This window comes from Condylostylus longicornis, unplaced genomic scaffold (assembly GCF_029603195.1).
Source record: "Condylostylus longicornis isolate FDR11 unplaced genomic scaffold, ASM2960319v2 ptg000027l, whole genome shotgun sequence".
Classification (NCBI taxonomy): domain Eukaryota; kingdom Metazoa; phylum Arthropoda; class Insecta; order Diptera; family Dolichopodidae; genus Condylostylus; species Condylostylus longicornis.
Window position 1 is genome coordinate 3,606,817 of NW_026577996.1, and position 20,228 is coordinate 3,627,044.

The following is a 20,228-nucleotide window of genomic DNA, read 5'->3' on the forward strand; positions in this document are numbered from 1 at the left end:
TATACATATTGTTTATACTTCAAAAATGTCGTCAGCTGCGAAGAATACGTTTTTTACAATTGGTACTGGTACTATTTTCTGCTCTGAGCCTTTTGCAGGGAAGTACATTAGAGGCTATAGTAAAGCAGAAGTGGAAATTGAAGCTATTAAGCAATTGGGCTTAACCTAAAATATTAATGAAATTGTAGATTCCGTTTTCTTTTGGAGTGTCTAAAATTTAAGGGTTTTCAAGTAAAGTTTGGGAGTTTGAACACTATTAATGATTCCTGGAAGGGTGGGGGTCGGGACAGTAATGATTCGATGACATCCTATTACCATAGTGATGTACCATCTGGTGCACCCCTATTTCAATGCTTCATGTTCTGGTTCACCACTGGATGTTCCATCTGAATTCAAAATAGGAACGCTCAGTGTAGGCAGACTTTTTTTACTAGGTGTACATGTGTGCATAGAAATATTTTTCCGAAACTGAAATCTGAATTATTTTAAAAGAAACTTAAAAACTATAATTATACCACTTAATTATATTATTACTAACTGTTAATTATATGATTTGTGTTATTTGATTCACTTGAACAAGCATTAGACTTCAAGCTTCAACATCTGTTTCGATATTTTCTACATGATACTACATAAGCGCACATACAAGACATAAAAATAAAATAATTATTTAATAAGATTTTTAATTTTTTATTTTTTAAATCAAAAATCTTTGCGGGCACTATTATAGAACGCCAACTAATTTAATGCACTCAACACACCATATTTTGAAATTACAGAATTTTAAGGAACTTGAATTTTACTTACTTTTAAGTAAAATCGAATACGCAGATCATTTTTAATAGCAACTTTCACAACTATAGTACCAGAACGGCAACTCACATGCGCAGTCATAAAATATAAAAGGTTGCCAGAAATACTTAAAAAAACTTCAAAAGGAGTAATAAAAATAAATTAAAAAAAAAAAGCTTATAGAAAAGTACTAATTATGTCTTGATCACTTATTGTCTTTTTAAAATCATGTAATATTTTGCCTTCTCTTATTCATACATATTTATATATATATATATATATATATATATATATATATATCTAACTATTTAATTGATTTAGTTATTTTTCTTTTGAATGTACTATTTTGTTTTAATTTTTGATTTTCACTTTGTTAATTATTCAATTTTTCAATATGTTAAATTTAATCTGTTATATTTCTTATAATGTTTTTCTATTATCTTCTTAATTTTTTGTTTGGCTTGTTAATCGGTTTATCTTATGTTATTATATTACTAATGTAAAATATGATACACTAAAAGACATTCTGTAAATTTTTTAATTCATATACTCTGCATGACCTTAGAGCACTTTTGAGAAATTATTGAAATAAATAAATAAAAATAAAATAAATAAGTACATATTATAATTATATATAGTTATATTTAAATCTAAATGCGGTTTTAGTATATAGTGGTCTTTATAGTATCGTCTTTCTTGATAAATTTATAGAAAAGTAATTTTTTTTTTGTTAGATCAGTTTGGGAAACCTTTGATTCTTTGGACAAAAATTTTATATAAATATACGTTAAGATAATTTAACTTAAATATATAATAATATTTTAATCTTATTTAATAAATATATATTCCGTAAGTATATATTTCCGTAGTTAGAAATGTAAACTATGACATTTATTCTGTATAAATTGGTATAACAATTTTACATTTTTGACCACGGGGAACAATTTCCTTTAAGGAATATTAAAATTTTATATATATATGTACTTATTACAGAATATAATATTTAAAAGTATAAGACTATTCCTAATTAAAATAATAATATAAAATAATATAAAATAAATTAAATTTTGCTTTATCATACATATATGTACATAAATATAATTAAATAATTGTCCATATAAATATAACTGTTATATGCATACGAGTATGTATGCATTATTGATTTAAATACTTTTATATATAAACATTTAAATACTATATAAAATAAAATTCAAAGCTTTATACGAACAAAATTTTTATACCCAATAGCAATTTTTTACATTTAATAGATATATGCTATGGGCTATTATGTAATATTTTGTATGTACATTTGTACATATTATTTACAAATTGTACAGCTACAAAAAGTAGTACGTAATAATTTTATAGAAAAATTATATCGATTAAAATTAAAAAAAAAAAATACAAGGGTTTTGAAATTAAAAATTTATAAGGGCTTTAATGACACAAAATTTGTCAGTACGCCTTACCCAATAATAGCATTAATTTAACAAAATTGCCTTTAAAATTTTGAACAAGAAAATTTTGTTATAAATTCTAATATCGAAAATCGAAATGTCAATCTAACGTAAATTTGAATTATTCAGCAATCAAAATTATTTTGCTGAATAAGTGAATTTGACAAAGGACCTACATTTTGGTATATATATATATCGCCCTTTTATTGCATGCATATTGAAATAATTTTTTTGGAGGAAAATGTTGTACCGATTGAATTATAAATCAACAATTTTAATAAAAAAAAAATATTGAATTTTTGATGCAAAGGCTTTGCCAATAAATTTAATATCGGATCATGTGTAAATGCTTAATGCGAGCAGGATTTTGTTAACGAACAGGAAAAAATTGATTACATACATATTTCCCCGTTGTACATAAATATTTACTATGTGTTTGTTCTTTTGCGATTGCATCGATTCAATAAGTTCAAAATTAATAATGGTAAGCACAGCACAGTGCTTCCAATGCATGTTTTACAATACACACTTCCAATACACTACTTCCAATACATGCTTTACATACTGCAGTATACATGCTTTATAATATTTTTCCGTTATTAAGTGTACTAAATAAATAATTTTTATTATATAATATGCACGTATATGTATGTATATAAAATTTGTATAAAATATAGCATATACATATTAATCAATTTATTAATTAATTCATTTCATTTTCATGTTTGTATCGCATTAAATCGATAAGGTATAGAGTACATAGTTTCAGCATAAAATTATAATTTAGTTGAATTGATACATAGGTGCGTGTGTGTGTATATATACATACATGTAATATTCTATATATATAAATTGAAGTTTACATATTAGGTTTTTTTGTTTTTTAAATATATATAATAAATTATTTATTATAGTAGAAACCGAATTTAAAACGTTTATTTACATTTTACATAAATATTTTTTTAATTTATAATTATATATTTGCTTTTTTTTTGTAATTGATTGCACCATCAAAATTTAAAATATTTAAATTTAAAAATTTTTTTATTTAATTTTATTTATTAATTATTTTTTTTTTTGTAAAATTTTAATTTTATTTTAAGTAAATGGTGTTTTTTCTTGTTTGATTCCCTAGTTCAGATTGATTCACTCATTGGATCATTTATAAAGTGTTATTACATTAATGACATTTATTTTATTTTGTTATATAATTTTTTCATTAAGAAGATAAAATAATTCTATTATTTTTTTAATAAATAAAGGTGTAAATGTTATAGGAACAATATTAATACATATAGCTCTGAAATCCAAGATGCAACAACATAAATATTACATTCTTTATTTTCGGGAAATTTATTTTAAAATTTAAAATGATCGAATTCGAACACAAACTTGACATTTGAAGATTAACTGAACGTAAACTTTGTGATTTTGTTAGCATATAGTTTATGTCAATTTAGTGTCAATATGGGTTCTAGTTGTTATCACAATATTTTTAAGTATCGCAGTACTATCATTTGACTAAATATTTCAAGTTTCTTTGTAAATTCGGTAATTGGCAAATCAATTCCCAATTTTAAATTTTGCTTGTTCAAATTATGTAAATTTTGTATTGTTAATAATTCCAAGACTGGAATAATAATTAAATTATATAGATATATTGTATTTTGGATTTCAGAATTTTTATTTATACAGGATGAGAATTTGCGCCAATACGTTACCAACTATTAATACGCTTCTTAAAACTTTCATTTTGAGGTTATTGTAAAACTGAGGTGTCAGAAACACAAAATACATATTTTCATTTCATGAAGTCATCTCACATATAATATGAAAAGAAAAGAATATATTCGAAACTCGAGTGAAAAATTACATTGTATACAATGATTATGTGTTCTTCGATGTTTTTTTTATTAATCATCCTGTATATGTACGGGTAATTTAGGTAAAGTAAAGAAGAAGAAATTATTTAGTTTTGTGTTTTTCAACTGTGTTACGAAAATAAAAATTTATTCCCATCTATTTTACATAAATTTTCTAATAACGGTTTGTTTACTTTGTTTTTATTTTTTCATATTTTTCTAGAGTGTTACCTTATTCTTTTCGAACAGTTTTTAAAATTTTAAGTTTTTCATATTCATGTATAGTAATAATATATAATTTTTTTCTACATTTTCTATTCTATTGTTATACAATATAATTTAACTTTATTTTATTTTATTTATACATAAATTATTTTTAAAATATAATATGTAATTATATTTTTTAACATCAAAACGACAAATTATTTTTATTTATTTGTATTTCTATAGTTGAAATTAGATGTGTTCTCATGTGGTTGTTCTATGTAATCTTTATATTTGTTATAAAATTTCATGCTTAAATTTATTTAAAATTTCATGTACAATAGTGTTAATAATGTTACTTAAAAATGTTTAACAAATGAAATTAATGAGCCTGTCAACGGATTTGACGTGATCATACCAATATATTTAAAGTTGACAGATAAAAATTCCATGACTTCAGAATTGCACTGATACTGTATTAATGCATAATTCAGCAATTACAACTCATAAGCTGAATTTTTTTATTAATACCGTATTACTGTAATTTTAAAATCAGGTATTATTTATTATATAATACAGAAAAATAAATATTATCTTAAATATTATGTCAAAATTCATATTAATAAAAAAAAACAAATTTTTACATAGAACAATCGATAGCATTATTTTCTAATTTTTTTATGTATTTTTAAAATTTAAAATTAAATTTTTATTTGAAACTGAAATCTTTCTTCTTATTTTAGTTTTCTATCAAACAAACGTTTATACAATATTTTCTCGTCAATTTATAATATTTTTTTCCTTACCTTATTAAAATTTTTCATAAGACATTGTTTGTTTTTTTTTTTTTTGTTTTAAATTTATATAATTTTTTGTGCTTAAAAGTATTTTCAAAGATATTTTTATAAAATAGATTTTGAAACTTAAAATTTAGAAATATTATTATATAGTAAAATAGTAAATTGTTAGTGTACATATAATTTCGTATTTATTCAACGTTGTCATAAATTCCGCAACATATTCCATTAACTAACTTCAAAATTGTGGTAATACTTTATTGCTGCACAATTCAGTAATTACAAATCATAAGCTGAATTGTGTCTTAGCTAAAATTTGCTTTAATGCCGTTTCAACATAATTTTGAAGTTAGATATTTTGTTTATATAAGAAGGTTTATCAAAATAAATTTTTAAATACCATTATACAAAGAGTCTGTTTGAGTTTTCATTTTTCTTTTGTTGCAAAAACAAAGAAAATTGGTTTGAGTAAGAATAATAAGAGTTCGTTTTTTTTATACAATATACATATTTGTATTTAATAAAGATATGCGTTTTTTTTTCCTAAATAGAACAAATTTTTAAATTGTCATTTTCCCTAGAAGTTACAAATAAAGCTTATTGTTTAGTTTATAGAATTTAGTAGAACTATATTTGAATGTAGAGTCCAATAAATTTTGAGCGTTTAAACTTAAATGCAGATCTAAAATCAATTTGATTTTAAGCGATATAATTTTTATTACCGTATAAATATTGTATAAGAGGGTGTTTACCAAAATGCAGATTTGCTGTCAATTTGACTTATTCAGCTATTGAAATTGTATTGCTGAATAAGTCAAAATTAACATTAAATCTTCATTTTGTTAGATGTCCTAATACTTCCAAGTTTAGCTGAATTTTGTTGTAACAATTTGTTGCTGCAATTCCGATAAAAATTGCCACGGGTAGTCAAAATAAATTGACATTAGATTTGCATTTAGTTTCTTATCAATTTTTTTGTGTTTTTTTTTTTGACAATATTAATCAAAAAATTATTTTTATTATTATCAACACTGTAATCAAAAAAAGGGGGCAGTGAGTTGTTTAGTAAATATTTTTTTTAATCATTTTACGGCTCTATTGATTAAACACATTCAAATAAAAAGTGTTGATAACAATAATTATGGAAATGATTTTTTAAGAAAAATTCGCTGGAAATTTTTTATGAAAAAAATGAATTTTATAAAAAAAATAAATAGATATCAAAAGTTTAATTTTTTACTTCAATATAGGAATGATGCAAGAGAGTAATTGTTAAGTTAAGTGAGTTAAGTAATTTTTAAGAGAGTTAACATATTATATTAAACTTTTATCCAAATTAAAAACACTTGTTTGTGCTCCATAGAATTATATCAAATGTCAATAGGTCTCTTGAAATATTGAATACAATTATTCTCCTGTGTCATCCCAGGGTTATATGTTTTATGAAATGTAGAAAACAATGAAAATGATTTTGTAAAAAAAATTAATTCCTTAAAAATTAATAAATTTTGTATATCGCAGTACAAAGATTTTGTTCTAAAATTTTATAAAAAAAAAAAAAAGAATAACAAAAACGTCTTAACTATTGTTATTATTAATTTTTTAAAAATTTCAAAGCTTTTAGGAAAATTTTATTTTGTACTTATAAATTTTTGTTTATTATAATTGAGTGATTATGGTGAAAATAATGAAATTCGGAAAAGAAAAATTTAATAATTTAATATAATCATTGTAAATTATATTATTTAATATATTTGTTAGTAAATATTAAAATAATTAAATATTAAATTTCTTTTTAGAATTTTATAATATGGTTGCCATTTTCGTCCCGAACTCACCTTAATATAGACTATGAAGATTTACATATACCGGCCTGTGTCATAATTTGTACGTTAACAAAAAAAAATGTGAGAAAAATAAATTAAATAAAACATTTGACATTTACAAAATAATTTTTTTTTCTGTGTAAATATGCATAATGTTGTTCAATATTGTTGAAAAATAAAATTATATTTGTATACTGATATATATTAAAAAATTAAGGTGAATTTTTGGTGAATTCACCTCGAATTTAATGTCACAGCTATTCAAAATTTTTGACATTATGATTCCGGGTTGTTAATTTTTGATTTAGTTCAATTTTGGCTAAAAATTCGGTAACTGTAATATTTAAATTTTAAGAAAACTTATACGAAACTAATCCGTATGCCTTACAAAAGTTGCAAGTTTCAAGTTAATGAATGTCAAAATTTCAATTCATTGTCAAAATTTCACGATTATATGCAGTAAGTAAACCAGAGGTTTTACTATGTAATTTGATTTTGGAATTTGCAGAAATGGAAAAGTAGGTACTATACGAATTGATTGGTGCTACCTTTCCATTTTTTCGAAGATGAAGATCGTTTCACGAAAATCGAATTACATAATAAGGTCACAGGATTTGTAATACTTTAAATTAAGAATAAGAAAACTTTGCATTTTTTAAATTAAATGAATATAAATGTCCACAGTACAAGTAGTGTACAAAATTTTTGCTATAATAAAAATCTCTAGACAAATTAATTGGTTTTTTATGAATTTTGTTTGCCTTTTTTTCTTTTAAAGTTAAATAAGAAATTTCTTGTTTCTTATGTAAAATTTTCTAAAATTTAATTTTTCTCTTAAGCTAAAAGAAATAAAACAAAAACAATTAAATGACAAATTTACTTAAATAATTTAAATTAAAAAATAAGCTTCAAAAATAAATTACAATTGTCGCAATTGTCAAAATTGAAAATTATTTCAATGTTTATTTATTTATACATACATACATAATATATACCTATGTATGTATTTATATATATCACATATAATAGATAAAAATTTTCAATTATGGTATATAAAATTAATAATTAAATATTATAAAAGAATAAAAATGAAAAAAAAAAAAACATCAAAAAAATATTGAAATTTTAGAACCAAAAAACAAATTACAACAATTAATATTTTTGTATAATAATTACATCTAAAATTATCTATATAATTATAGTATACATACTTATATAATAATATAAAATTATTAAGACGAAATTTATTTTAATAAATTAAAAATTTTGCATTAAATTAATTTTATTACCCTAAAACTATATTTAAAATTGTTTTCCTTTTTTGTAATTATTTTTGATAAAATTTATTTGGTTTTAATTTTAAAATTTCCATAAGAAATTATTTTCTTATTTAATTTAATTTATGTTGTTCATTTTTCTTGATGGTTCAATTTTTTGTGACATTGCAGTTAATGTCCTTTGGTTATCAATTACACGCAAACAGCTAATATATGAACGAACTTCTCCTTCGCTTTTTGGTGACGGTGGATCCAAAACTATTTGTTTTTAATAAATAGAAAAATATTTTATTCATCACGTAATTGGAAATTTTAATATTGTGAAAGTAGTCAACAACTATTATAACATTTGATTAGATTACAATCGCCTTCGAAACTCAATATTAGGAATATTAATATTAGTAACGAAAAATTGGCTAGTATTAGTAACGAAAAATTGGAATCCTGAATTGTATAAATTAAAATTTTATATTATTATTTAATTTCACTTACCTAGATGTCGAGATCTACAAAATCTTATTGTTCTCATTGTTTGCGCCATCATATGCATTTTTTCAAAATTAACTAAACCATCTAGACTTGTTTTATTACCTTCATGTGCAAATGTCATATCCTTTAATAATAGTGGCATAAATGGAATTACTGGTGGTTGTAATTTACCAACAAATACTCTATATGCACGATGATTACGACTTGGATCAATAAGTGCTTCAAACTCTTGATATAATTTACGAAATTTTGATGGTAATTTATCCCATGTTTGTGTTAGACGTGAACATGCCATATTTGATAATCCCATAACAACAGCAAAGAATGCATTTAAATTTTGATATTCTTTACAGCTATAAATATATATGTATGTATGTATTTGTTTTTTTTATATAAAACATAATTAACGTAAATTTATTCAAATAAAGTGAAAAATATGTAGTAAAACTTACTAAGCAGCTAATTTTATAAATTTTCTTAAAAGACCAACACGTTTACTCATACTAGCCGTTGAAACAATTTCGGTCACTACCCAATATTGAATCTCATTAAATCTTCGAATGAATACATCTAAATTTGCAGTTATCTAAATTGAGAGAGAGAGAGAGAGAAAAAAAATATAGTGTTGACATTAATTATTGACATAATATGAAGCTCGTTAAAATGTAATGTAATGTTATTGTTATTATATCCTTCTCTTTTTTAACATATTAAGATTCGCCCATTATTTAATAAGTGAAGTGTTTAAATTCTATTATTAAACTTGAATGTTTTTTATTATTTAAATGTCGCCTACGTGTTGTACTTTATAAATATTTTATAAAATGTCTTTTTTCTTTTAAAAATTTAATTTATTATAAAGAATTGAAAATATTTCACACTAAACTATTTTTATTTAAATTTTTACATACTGCATACATATGTATGTATGTATATATATATTGAAATATGTTGATGCCGTTATTATTTGATCATACAGGTTGTGCCGTACCGATGGTTAATTATATGAAAATTGTTATATATTGGAGAGCAAAACTCTTTCGTATTCCCTTATAACAGAGTTTTAACAGAACTCTAATATAGGAGGTGCTATCCTTTGATCGTCTTGAATATATCAAAAGAATTTTCATGTTTTAAGGTAAGTACTTTTTATGTTAATCACTATTAACTTCATTAAGGCCTAAATTTTTTATAATTCAGTAAATTTATTATTATACCTAGATATACTTTTTCATTTTTACTCCGGTTATGTCCGGAATTTATTCGGAATGCTACTTCAAAAGCTGTCACTGAGCATTTTATTTTCTGAATTCTTTCAATTTTTCGTACTTTTTCATTAAAAACAAAAGACTTATGTAAAAAAACTTTTTCTTAAAGAATTTCTTCTACTTGTAGTGATTACTCATTTCAGCTTTTTCAAGAAAATATTGACTTTTTACTTATAAATTTGCCATTTATTATAAAATTCAACATTATTGGAAATTTAATGAAAAAAGAATATTGTGTTTTTCAAGGCGCCGTCAAAGATAAAAGTTATAAAAAAAAAACATTTTTTTAACATATTTTCCGATGAGAAAAATTCTTTCTAACATAATATTTTAATTACTTTCATTTTATAAGAATACCAAGTTGATATAAGGCTTTCTCTACATACACATACATACATATATAACTTGTAATTTATCTTAAAGACTTGCGGTATTTGTGCAATATCTTCTTCTATTTTTTTGATTATGTCAATTTGATTAATGATTTAAGAATTTTATATAGAGGAGAGATCTTGTGTATTCTTAATTATTATTATATTTTTCTATATTGTAGTTGATATTCGGTACATATAATATGGAACATTTGAATAACTAATCCGTAAAGAAAAGCAACAAAAAAAAAAATACAAAAGTAAAAACTAATTCAAGCGTTCTTGTACTAAAAGAGAAAAATTTTCTTCTCTAATGGGTGGATTTTTTTTTTCTTACTGTTTTATGTTTTCTATCAACTCATTTACCGCAATGTGTGTATCATGTTTTGTTCCTCTGAATGGTATGGAAAATATATCGATTTTTTTTTTCTTTAAATACGTAATTTGTATTTTTATCTGATTCAAGGGTAACTGTCACAGTTGAGCAGTTCAGTTCCTTTTCATATTTTTTTTTTGTATATTTAAATTGATATAAAAGAAAAAAATAATATAAAAATTTAAAAACAATATTAAATTTTATAGAAATGGATGTTTAATGCTTAGAAAAAGGAATAAGAAGATGTTCATAACTAATATAGATTGTTTTGATAATAATATCCTTGTTTATGTTTAATAAACTGTGTAGAAAAATATTTTTTTTTTGTGAAGCACAATATACATATATAAAAAGGATTCATCAAAAAATAAAACTTTTTCCTTGCTTATAAGTTGATAATGTTTGTATGATGGGAAAATAAATTTTCTTTATACTGCTTTTTTTTTGTCTATTTAAACTTTAAAAAATGTTTTTAATGCTTTTTTTTTGTTAATGTTTCTTTTCTATAGATAAAATGGAAGGTCTGGCTAAATATTATACTATTTAGAAAGTGACATTTCAACAATAACGTTGTTTATAGTCTGATGGAAGAGCACGATTAGTTTGCATATTAAAAAATTAGAGGTCAGTTATATAAGAAAAATTTTTTATCTTAGCGTAATTACTGGTTTAAAAATATATTTTTGCATTTATATGGTTTATTCTGACCAATGATGTAAACTCAATAAGATTGGGAGCCGGATTAAAGCAAGGATAAAAGACCTTTCTTTCCTCTCCCGTTCAACGTGGTGTTCGACGTCAACTGCTGCCAGGGATATTAAGTGAATTTTCACGAATATACTTGAAAACGCTGAATATACAGACTACATAGCCCTACCTCCAATTTTTTAAGATATTAAAAAGGTTGATTATTGTATGTATATAAAATATATACTTCTCTAATATTTACCTTTCCGAAATGATGTCTTCCAAATGTGTGATACAATAATTCATATTCATGAACAGCCCAAAAAAGATCCCAATCAAATAAGGTTATATGATAAGCTAATTCTTTGGTACTCAATATTTCGATATCGATATCAATACCCTCAGTGGCACCTTCTTGTTCAGGTAATGGTGTCTAAAATTTTTTTGTGGGAGATAAGGAAAAATTAAATAAATTAAATAAATAACTTTAATATAAAATATAAATTTCTCTTTTAAATTTTCTATCAAAAGTTATCATAATAATTACCAATGCATCTAAATGATCCTTAACTGAAACAAATAAACGACCATTTAATGTTAAACCAGTTGGTATACTGACATCTGTATCTTTAAAAACGGAACGTTCACCATTTGATTTTACTTCAACTAAAATTAAATCTTCTGGTCCACGATTTAATTGTAATTTATCAGCTGCACATGCTTTAATTATTTCAGCTGTTGTATGTAATGGGAATCTTAAAGTGCAATATGTATGATCAGCACAATAAACTCGAAAAATGACTGAGAAAAAGAAAAATTTATTTATTTTAGTGAATGAAGCGTATTGTGTATTTTTGAATAATAGTACAAATATGCAATTCTCTGCATGGAAATCATTGCATTGATTTACTAAGAAATTAGTATAATAATTTCGCGTCTAAATTATAAAATTAAGAGCATGAACAGTAGAACTAAGACACTAAATTCAAAAATTCCTTAATTTTTTGGAAATAACTTTAAATTTGTAATTCTTGAAAATATTAAGTGTTCCATACACAGTTTGGTTTTATTGCTACACATATACGAGTATAGATGTCGTTAATATCCTCTTAAAAATTCCACTTTAAATTTTAAGTGTTAAATCGTTTGTATGTGTCAAATATTAATCCTCATATTATTGCACCTGATATCATCGTGCAAAATGATGATGAAACAAAAAATTTAACCTAATATTTCAAATTACAGTATTGTTGGGTTAACAAATAAACGTTAATATAATAAATATTTGCGAATCGTAATGTTTTATACAAATAAAATGTAAAAATAACTGGTTCATATATACAAAATGTTAATATCACGTCTTTTATAAGGTATTGATACATATTTCAATTACGTGTATCATTTTCAACGATTGATCAAATAATGCGAATTACATCATACGTACATAAGTATGTACGTAGGTATATAACTCCTCAAATATTCTCAAAGAATACTTTCATATGATACACGTTAGTATACGTATGCCCTCACACGATAAACAATATTTGCCTACGTAAGAAAGAAAAAAATATATTTATAGCATTGAAGGCAACAACATTCAGAGTAAATTTAATTTGTTATATAAATATAAGAAAATCTTTTATTGTTAATACCATTTTATTATTCGAATCTTATATATAATTCGAATGTATTACTACAATGTCTTTGTATACAAAAAAAAATAAAAAAATTGGATAAAAAAACACAATAGCATAATGTTATACTTACTATCATCATCTGGTCTTATAACCACTCTAGATGATGTTGGATTACCGCTGAATAAGCATATTGGTTGTCCGTTTGGTGGTAATTTCCACTTTTGTCCACAATGCTGATTTCTATCGTCCTGATATCTCGATAATTGTGATAATACGTGATGTATTATACTAGTTTCTTCATGTAATTCAGGATCAGCTTCAACTTCTTGTGCTAAATCCTTTTGTAGATAATTTTACGAATATAATAAAAAAAACAATATTTTTTTTTATTTCTTATAATGGGTGATTTTTTTGATGTTTATTTTTTGTGTTATTTTGACATTTAACACGTGATTCTTTACAATTGTCAACGAGAAGCCAACTCGATTTTATTTTCCTTTTCATTATCGTACATGAATAAAGCCTTCTAATCATTCAATAATAGAAATTTTTAAATTAATGAAGTACTCGGTGAGTATTTAATTACAATTAATCGATTTACAAATTAGACACCGACATTGCGGAATTTATTGTTTCTAGTTTATTTTTGTTCGGATTCATGTCTTATCTATAACGTCTCGGCATCAAGTACAACTTTATAATAGTGATCAATTAACGAAATTTCGGAAAAAGCTTAAAACATTATATTTTAACCCACATTAACAGGGGTTTACATTAAATAAATAAACGACAATAACTAATTTATCGATCCAAATGATATGAAGTTACAGTTTTTTCTTTAATTTCTTTACTTTTCTTTTATAATTTAAAAACCAGACACTTAAAAAATCATCCAATCTTAATGTAAAACGATTATGTTTGTATGTACTTTAAATATTGCGGTCGTAAGCATAATATGCATGTACATATGTATGTATTTATGTTCGTCTATTACATAAATATTTTTAAAGTAACAAAATTCAAAAAAGTTACTTTTATCAGACATTAAGAAAAACTAATTGCAAAGTCTATGTATAGAAGACTATTTATTAAATTTGTTACTTAAAAAGCAATAAAAATAAAAAGTAACTTTTGCAATTATAGAAAAAATTAGACTTTCAATAGAAAATAATGTGAAACTTATAACTGAAACTTTACGATTTTTGAGTTGTGCTATACCGTAAAAATACATAATACATATTTGATTGGAGATATACACAGTATGTGAACTATTAAAAATACATACATATGTAATTTTCATTAATTTAATATACATATGTATATACTTACTTCAATAAAATCACAGGCTGTTGGATCATCAAACACTACATGTCGAACTGCTATTACCCATTTTTGTACAAAAAGTACTACACGTTTTCGAAATGAAATAATATATTCCCGATCTTCGGGTGTTTCAGCGCCTTCACCGCCACAATGAAAGGTGCAACGAGGTTAAGGAAAATCTTGTTTTTTTTTTATAAATTTTATTGATTGTAAATATTAATCGAAAGCACTTTATTGGATACTAAGTTTACCAAGCAGACTATTAGCCACACAATTTACTGATAATAAAAATTTTAAAATATAATACCGATCAAGATTATAAATTTGACTAGAAAGCCATTACGTAAAATGATATTATCAATGTAGCGTCGTTCTAAATGTAGAACATATGGTTAGTAAATCTAGTGATATTTTCAATTAGAGTTTCATTATTTACCAACATAAATAAATTTATTGTTTAGTTAATTGTTTATTATAAACTTAGTGTATTAAACGTCATTCCTTTAAACTGTCAATGAAAATTTTTAAATACTTTTTTATTGTTAAAACTTCAAAGGCTATCAAATTAAAAAAAAAAAACAAAAACAAAATTTCTAATTATATAGTTGACAGTCATAATACGGAAAAACGATATTTTTGACAACTATAGTTGACAAAAACTCTACTCACTTGTATTTATCAGTAATTTAATAATTTCCAACAAGTCTTTTTTCTTTATTTTGTTAGCATGATCAAAAAATTTTCACAATAATCACGTCCTTCTATAACAAAAACACTGTCTAGGTTTTTACTTGTTTTCTTTCAGATTCTAAAAACGGTCTATTACCAACATTGTAATTTACATTTTTTTTCTGTTAGGTTTCATAAAATCATTTTTTTTTAAACCTTTGCTTTTTATTACATTTGTACATATGTATGTATGTATATAAGAGAAAAGATAATTGCAGATACAAATAGATGTTATACAAGAAAAAACATTAAAGCCACTAATTTTTTTTTTGCTTTACGTACGTATTTTGCCATAAGTACTTCTTATGTATATGTACGTTCTTATTTATTTGAATTACGTACACATTATATACGTACGTAATGTACGAGTAAAATTCAAAATGTTATAAAGAGTAGTAGTAGGATGTATGGTATGAGAAGACTATGTATGAGAAAAATTTAAAGTAGAAGATTTATAAAGCATAAACATAAATTGAAAAGAGAAAGAAAATATTAGAGAAAATATTTTGTATATGTACATTGTAAACGATTAAACCATATGGCACATGTTGAATGAAAATAATAATATGAAAAATAAGGATTTTATAATGGTATAATAGATTTTATTTTTTATATTATTATTTTTTTTTCTTGTTATATCTTTTTTATATTCTTTAAGGCATACATACATTATACAGCATGTGTGTATTAACGTATATTATATATATATGTATAACTTAAAGCTCATCAAGATTAAATGATTATCCTAATGTATTTTATGAGTTAAATTTATGCGAGAGAATTTATTGTATAATACCCGATTAAAAAGATGGAGTAAAATCATGCATATTTAAGGTATTTTTTTTTCATTCTTCGTTCTTTTATTAGTAAAATTTATTAAAATTTTTCATAAGTTTTCTATGAATTCTATAATATGAATTTTAAATGTGTTTAAGATAGGGATGTACATATGTACATATAAATATTGTGTTTTTAAGAAAAAATCCTTTGAAATGTCAAAAAGAGTGTATGTACTTCTCTTTGAACATAAGAATAATTTCAAGATGTTATTTCTATTTAATACCGTAATTCAAGCAAATAATTGGTTCATTAATTAAATTTTATTGTAAGCTAATCAATTTATTATTTTAGGAAAATTACAAATTTAATAAACTCAAAAAAATTTGTTATTTATAAAATGCATTACGGAACCAATTTTTGAATCAATCACGGAACATCGAAATCAATGAATAAAATAATAATTTCGAAATTATAGGAAATAGACAAGAACAAGAGATAAAGGTCAGTTAAAAAAAAAATTTATAACCATTGATTTTCAAAAGCAAACAAAAAAAATAAATTACGTATTTGCAAAATTTTTAATAGCAACAATAGGCACTTGACATTTTGTCAAAAATTTAATAGTAATTAATCGTTTGTATTTTGACAATTTTATCAAATTAACAATCTGTTCAATAAATTTGTCTGTCAAATTGTTTTCGAAAATGATTTAAACAATAAAAGAAAATCAATAAATCACAAATCTTATACATATAAATTTTTATATTTGAAATATTCTTTAAAAAACAATGTTAAAGAGACCACTATGGGGAAGAATGAATTTTTTGTTTTTTTTTTTTTTTGTGTATATTCTTGTAAAAGATTGAGCTTCATTCGATTGGAAATAATTTTTGATTTCAATACGCTTTTGCTTTTTTTTTTGTGCTTTGTTTTTTTTGTTCATTTTTATTTTTTTGCAGTATTCAACATTGAATTGCTTTAAATTATTCTGTCAATTTTGATATTTTTTCGTAATTTTACTTTAGAAATTACTGATCAATGAAAATTTTAATTTAATATCAAAATTTAATAATTTGGAAATTATAATAATTTCATAAATTTAATAATATTTACACATAAAATGTAAATACCTTTCAATGAAATTTAAATATATAATAATTAAATAAAATAATTTAGTTTTTTGCTCTAAAATCTAAATTGTTTAAGTTGATTTCGACATTACAAAACTAAAAATTAACTAAGAATTGCATGTCCAGATAGGGCTCTAACAGGCAAAACTTGATTGAATTTGAAAAATTCTATAATGGCCACTATAAATTTACTAAAACCCTCTAAAAGTTTCACAACCTGGATGTGTAATTAACACACATTCTAAATAATGACAAAAATAATAAAATTAATTAAAAAAAATTAAAATAAATTCAAATTTAACTAAAAATTATTAAAAATATTTAAATTTAATTTATATTTACCCGTAATTAAAAATATTGTGTTGGAAACTTTACAAGGTTTTAGCTTTTAAATATTACATACTGTATATTGTTGACATCTGTCAAATTAATTATTAATTTCAATCATGAATTTTTCTTTTTTATAACAAAAAAGTGCATGTTCTCAAATGAGAAATTAAAATAATTAAAATTTATATAAATGTAAGAAACTCTCTAAATGCTTCCCATTTTACTTATAACTATGTACATATGTTTATGTGTATGTATATGTATACGTATACGAAATTGTAAGGTAATCAACTTTATTTTTCTTTTTCAATTTCATGAGTCGTTTGAAAATCTTCTTGTAGTCATTCATAATGCAAAGAGGATTATCCTATAATCTGATTTTTAAAATTTTAATTCTTTCTCTTTTCTATATTCACATATATATATGTATATAAGGATATGTATATAAATCTTAATCGCCGTTATTCTTTTTTATATTTTATCTCTTTTATGTCAGAGATTCGTGTTGTTCAGAAAGTAATTCTTTTAATAAAATTTCTTTATATTTAATTACATTTATAACCGAGTACTTTAATGTATTTTTAACCTAATATCCTTTATTCTGTGTTATTTCCTCTTGTTATGAGAAAGTACTTTATTTAGTGAATTTTTGTTTTTGTTTTTTTTTTATTTATTTTTTTTTTTTTTTTGGTCGGTGATATAAAATTAAGGGTGATAATATCATTTTAGAAAATGAAATGTAAACTTTAATTAAAATTTTTTGTAATTATTTGCGGTAACAAAATTATTCGAAAAAGGATATTTGAAAATAAATTGTCTCTTTTGTATGTGTGTATATAAAAATCAAATTGAAAGTGCTTGATAAATAAATTGAAAAACATTATTATATTAAATGGAAATAATTCTTATTTAGAAGAAAGTGCAGTGGCAAAGCGAAGTTTGTTAAAAATTTATTAGTTAGATTGTTGTTTTGAAAAGGATATTAGTTATATAATTCATCGACTAGTTGAGGAACTGGCATAAAAACAATATGTGTTAATAAAAAATCATCCAAAAATGGATCATTTGGTCCCACTTGTCCACCTAATCTCGTTTCTAATAAATGTTCTAACATTTTTGATGGTGTTCCCGACATAACTGTATACCTGTAAAAGAAAAAACAATTGAATTAAAGAAAGGGTATGAATAAATAATTTTTTTACAAATCTTTTTTTTTTAAATTTGAAAATTTGTAACAAAACAATTTGCAAATCATAAAGTGCAATGAGATATCAAGGATAGTTAGATTTCATTTAAGTGCATAATTGGTATTTAAGCAAAAATATTCATAATGTCAGCTTTAGCATTTTGATAATGAATTTAAATATACTTTTGCATATGTATATGAGGCAGTTATCAAAATAATGACAAGTACAACAATAACAGGAGCCATACAATACCATTACAATAATGACAAGCTATACATGTATGTAGCACAAAATGTTTTGCTTATATCACAGTTAAGATACAGATTTGGCTACAAATCTGAATTTTGAAAAACACTTGATAACATTTAAGATGCGGGAGAATGAGTGGCAAATAGACGATGGTACTGGTTTGAATTTTTTTTTAATAGTATGGTTTCAATTATCCTAACAATTATTAATCTAACAGTTTAATCTAAGATTCCTAACGAGTAAAAAAAGTAAGGCACTTTCCCAGAACATCACTTGCGCACAATCTGCAAAAGTCATGTATTTCAATATTTTTCGAGCGAATCGAATTTTAGTGTTTGCTGCTAACGCAAGTTTTTCGATATTTTTTTGCATTTATTCATGACTTATTCATGTTAAAAATGATTGATTTTGATGTAGAAAAGGAAAAACAGGTAAGAAAAAAAAGTGACAACTTTAAAATAGCAGCTAGAATATCAGCTGACAAGAGTTGCTATTTTTGTATATGACTGTCATTTTCAAATGTGATTGGCGTGATAGACATTACAGTGTCACATTGATGATATTCTGAAAAAGAACATATTTACATATTTTGAAGATTTAGTCGTTTTGAATTTTCAATTTAAAAAATATAATTTTACTTCATTTTATCGAATTACTTTTTTTATTACATACATACATACATAAATATAAATTAGAAATTTTTGAAAATTTTATTCAAAAAGTAATTTTTTTCGACATTTTTTTTTTTTATAATTGTAATAAGTAAAATAATTCTTATTTATAAAATGCATAAGATTATCCTTCAAATACATACTTCAAAATATATTACATGTATACGTACATATGTATGTATGTATATACATGAATATCTTTCTCTTCAAATTTAAATTCTTTATAATATAAAGGTAACGCACATACTCCTTTTTACAACATAATTTTGTGTAGATGAAGTTCTATGTAAATTTATTCTTGTATAGAATAAAAAAAAAAAACAAATAAAATCTTATTCTGAAATATTTGAAAGTTGAAAGGTGATTAATTTTCAAGGACCTTTTACCTAAAAATTTATGTTGTATACACTTTTTCTTTTAAAATTGAATTTCAAACAAAAAAACAATCATAAATAAATATTTAATTTCATTTATAGAACAAATAAAACAACTCTAAAGCTAAAAATTAATTTATAGTTTAAATATACTTGAAACATGAAAAATATTTGTTAAAAGGAACTTTTGTTACATTAAATATAAAGGACATTTTAATTTTATTAATTAAATTTTGAAACTCACCGATCGAAGAGAATAAGGTTACGAGAGTGCGGGCACCTATTGACCTTTTCATTAAATGTTATAATGAGTATTCAATTACATTTTTATATTTTGATATTTTTTAAATTTTCGTGAAAGACTTTATTTTATTGAACGAGCTCTATACCCTTGGTTATCAAAACGGTATTT

General features: G+C 23.2%; 1 protein-coding gene across 3 annotated transcripts in view; it reads right to left on the reverse strand.

Annotated features, from left to right (window-relative positions):
- Positions 1-8,147: 8,147 nt before the first annotated feature.
- The window catches only part of LOC129607216 (rap guanine nucleotide exchange factor 4), a 92,209-nt gene continuing 80,128 nt past the window's right edge, over positions 8,148-20,228 (reverse strand). For 2 of the 3 annotated variants that reach the window (XM_055518025.1, XM_055518028.1), the window contains 8 exons: positions 18,319-18,480; positions 14,373-14,523; positions 13,174-13,381; positions 11,954-12,207; positions 11,669-11,839; positions 9,157-9,290; positions 8,708-9,057; positions 8,156-8,473 (listed from right to left, as the gene is read on the reverse strand). In XM_055518025.1, coding sequence (XP_055374000.1) covers positions 8,334-8,473; positions 8,708-9,057; positions 9,157-9,290; positions 11,669-11,839; positions 11,954-12,207; positions 13,174-13,381; positions 14,373-14,523; positions 18,319-18,480 — 1,570 coding nt within the window. In that variant the 3' untranslated portion in view covers positions 8,156-8,333. Of the gene's footprint in view, positions 8,474-8,707; positions 9,058-9,156; positions 9,291-11,668; positions 11,840-11,953; positions 12,208-13,173; positions 13,382-14,372; positions 14,524-18,318; positions 18,481-20,228 lie in introns of all 3 variants that reach the window. The other variant, XM_055518026.1, reaches the window with a different exon arrangement.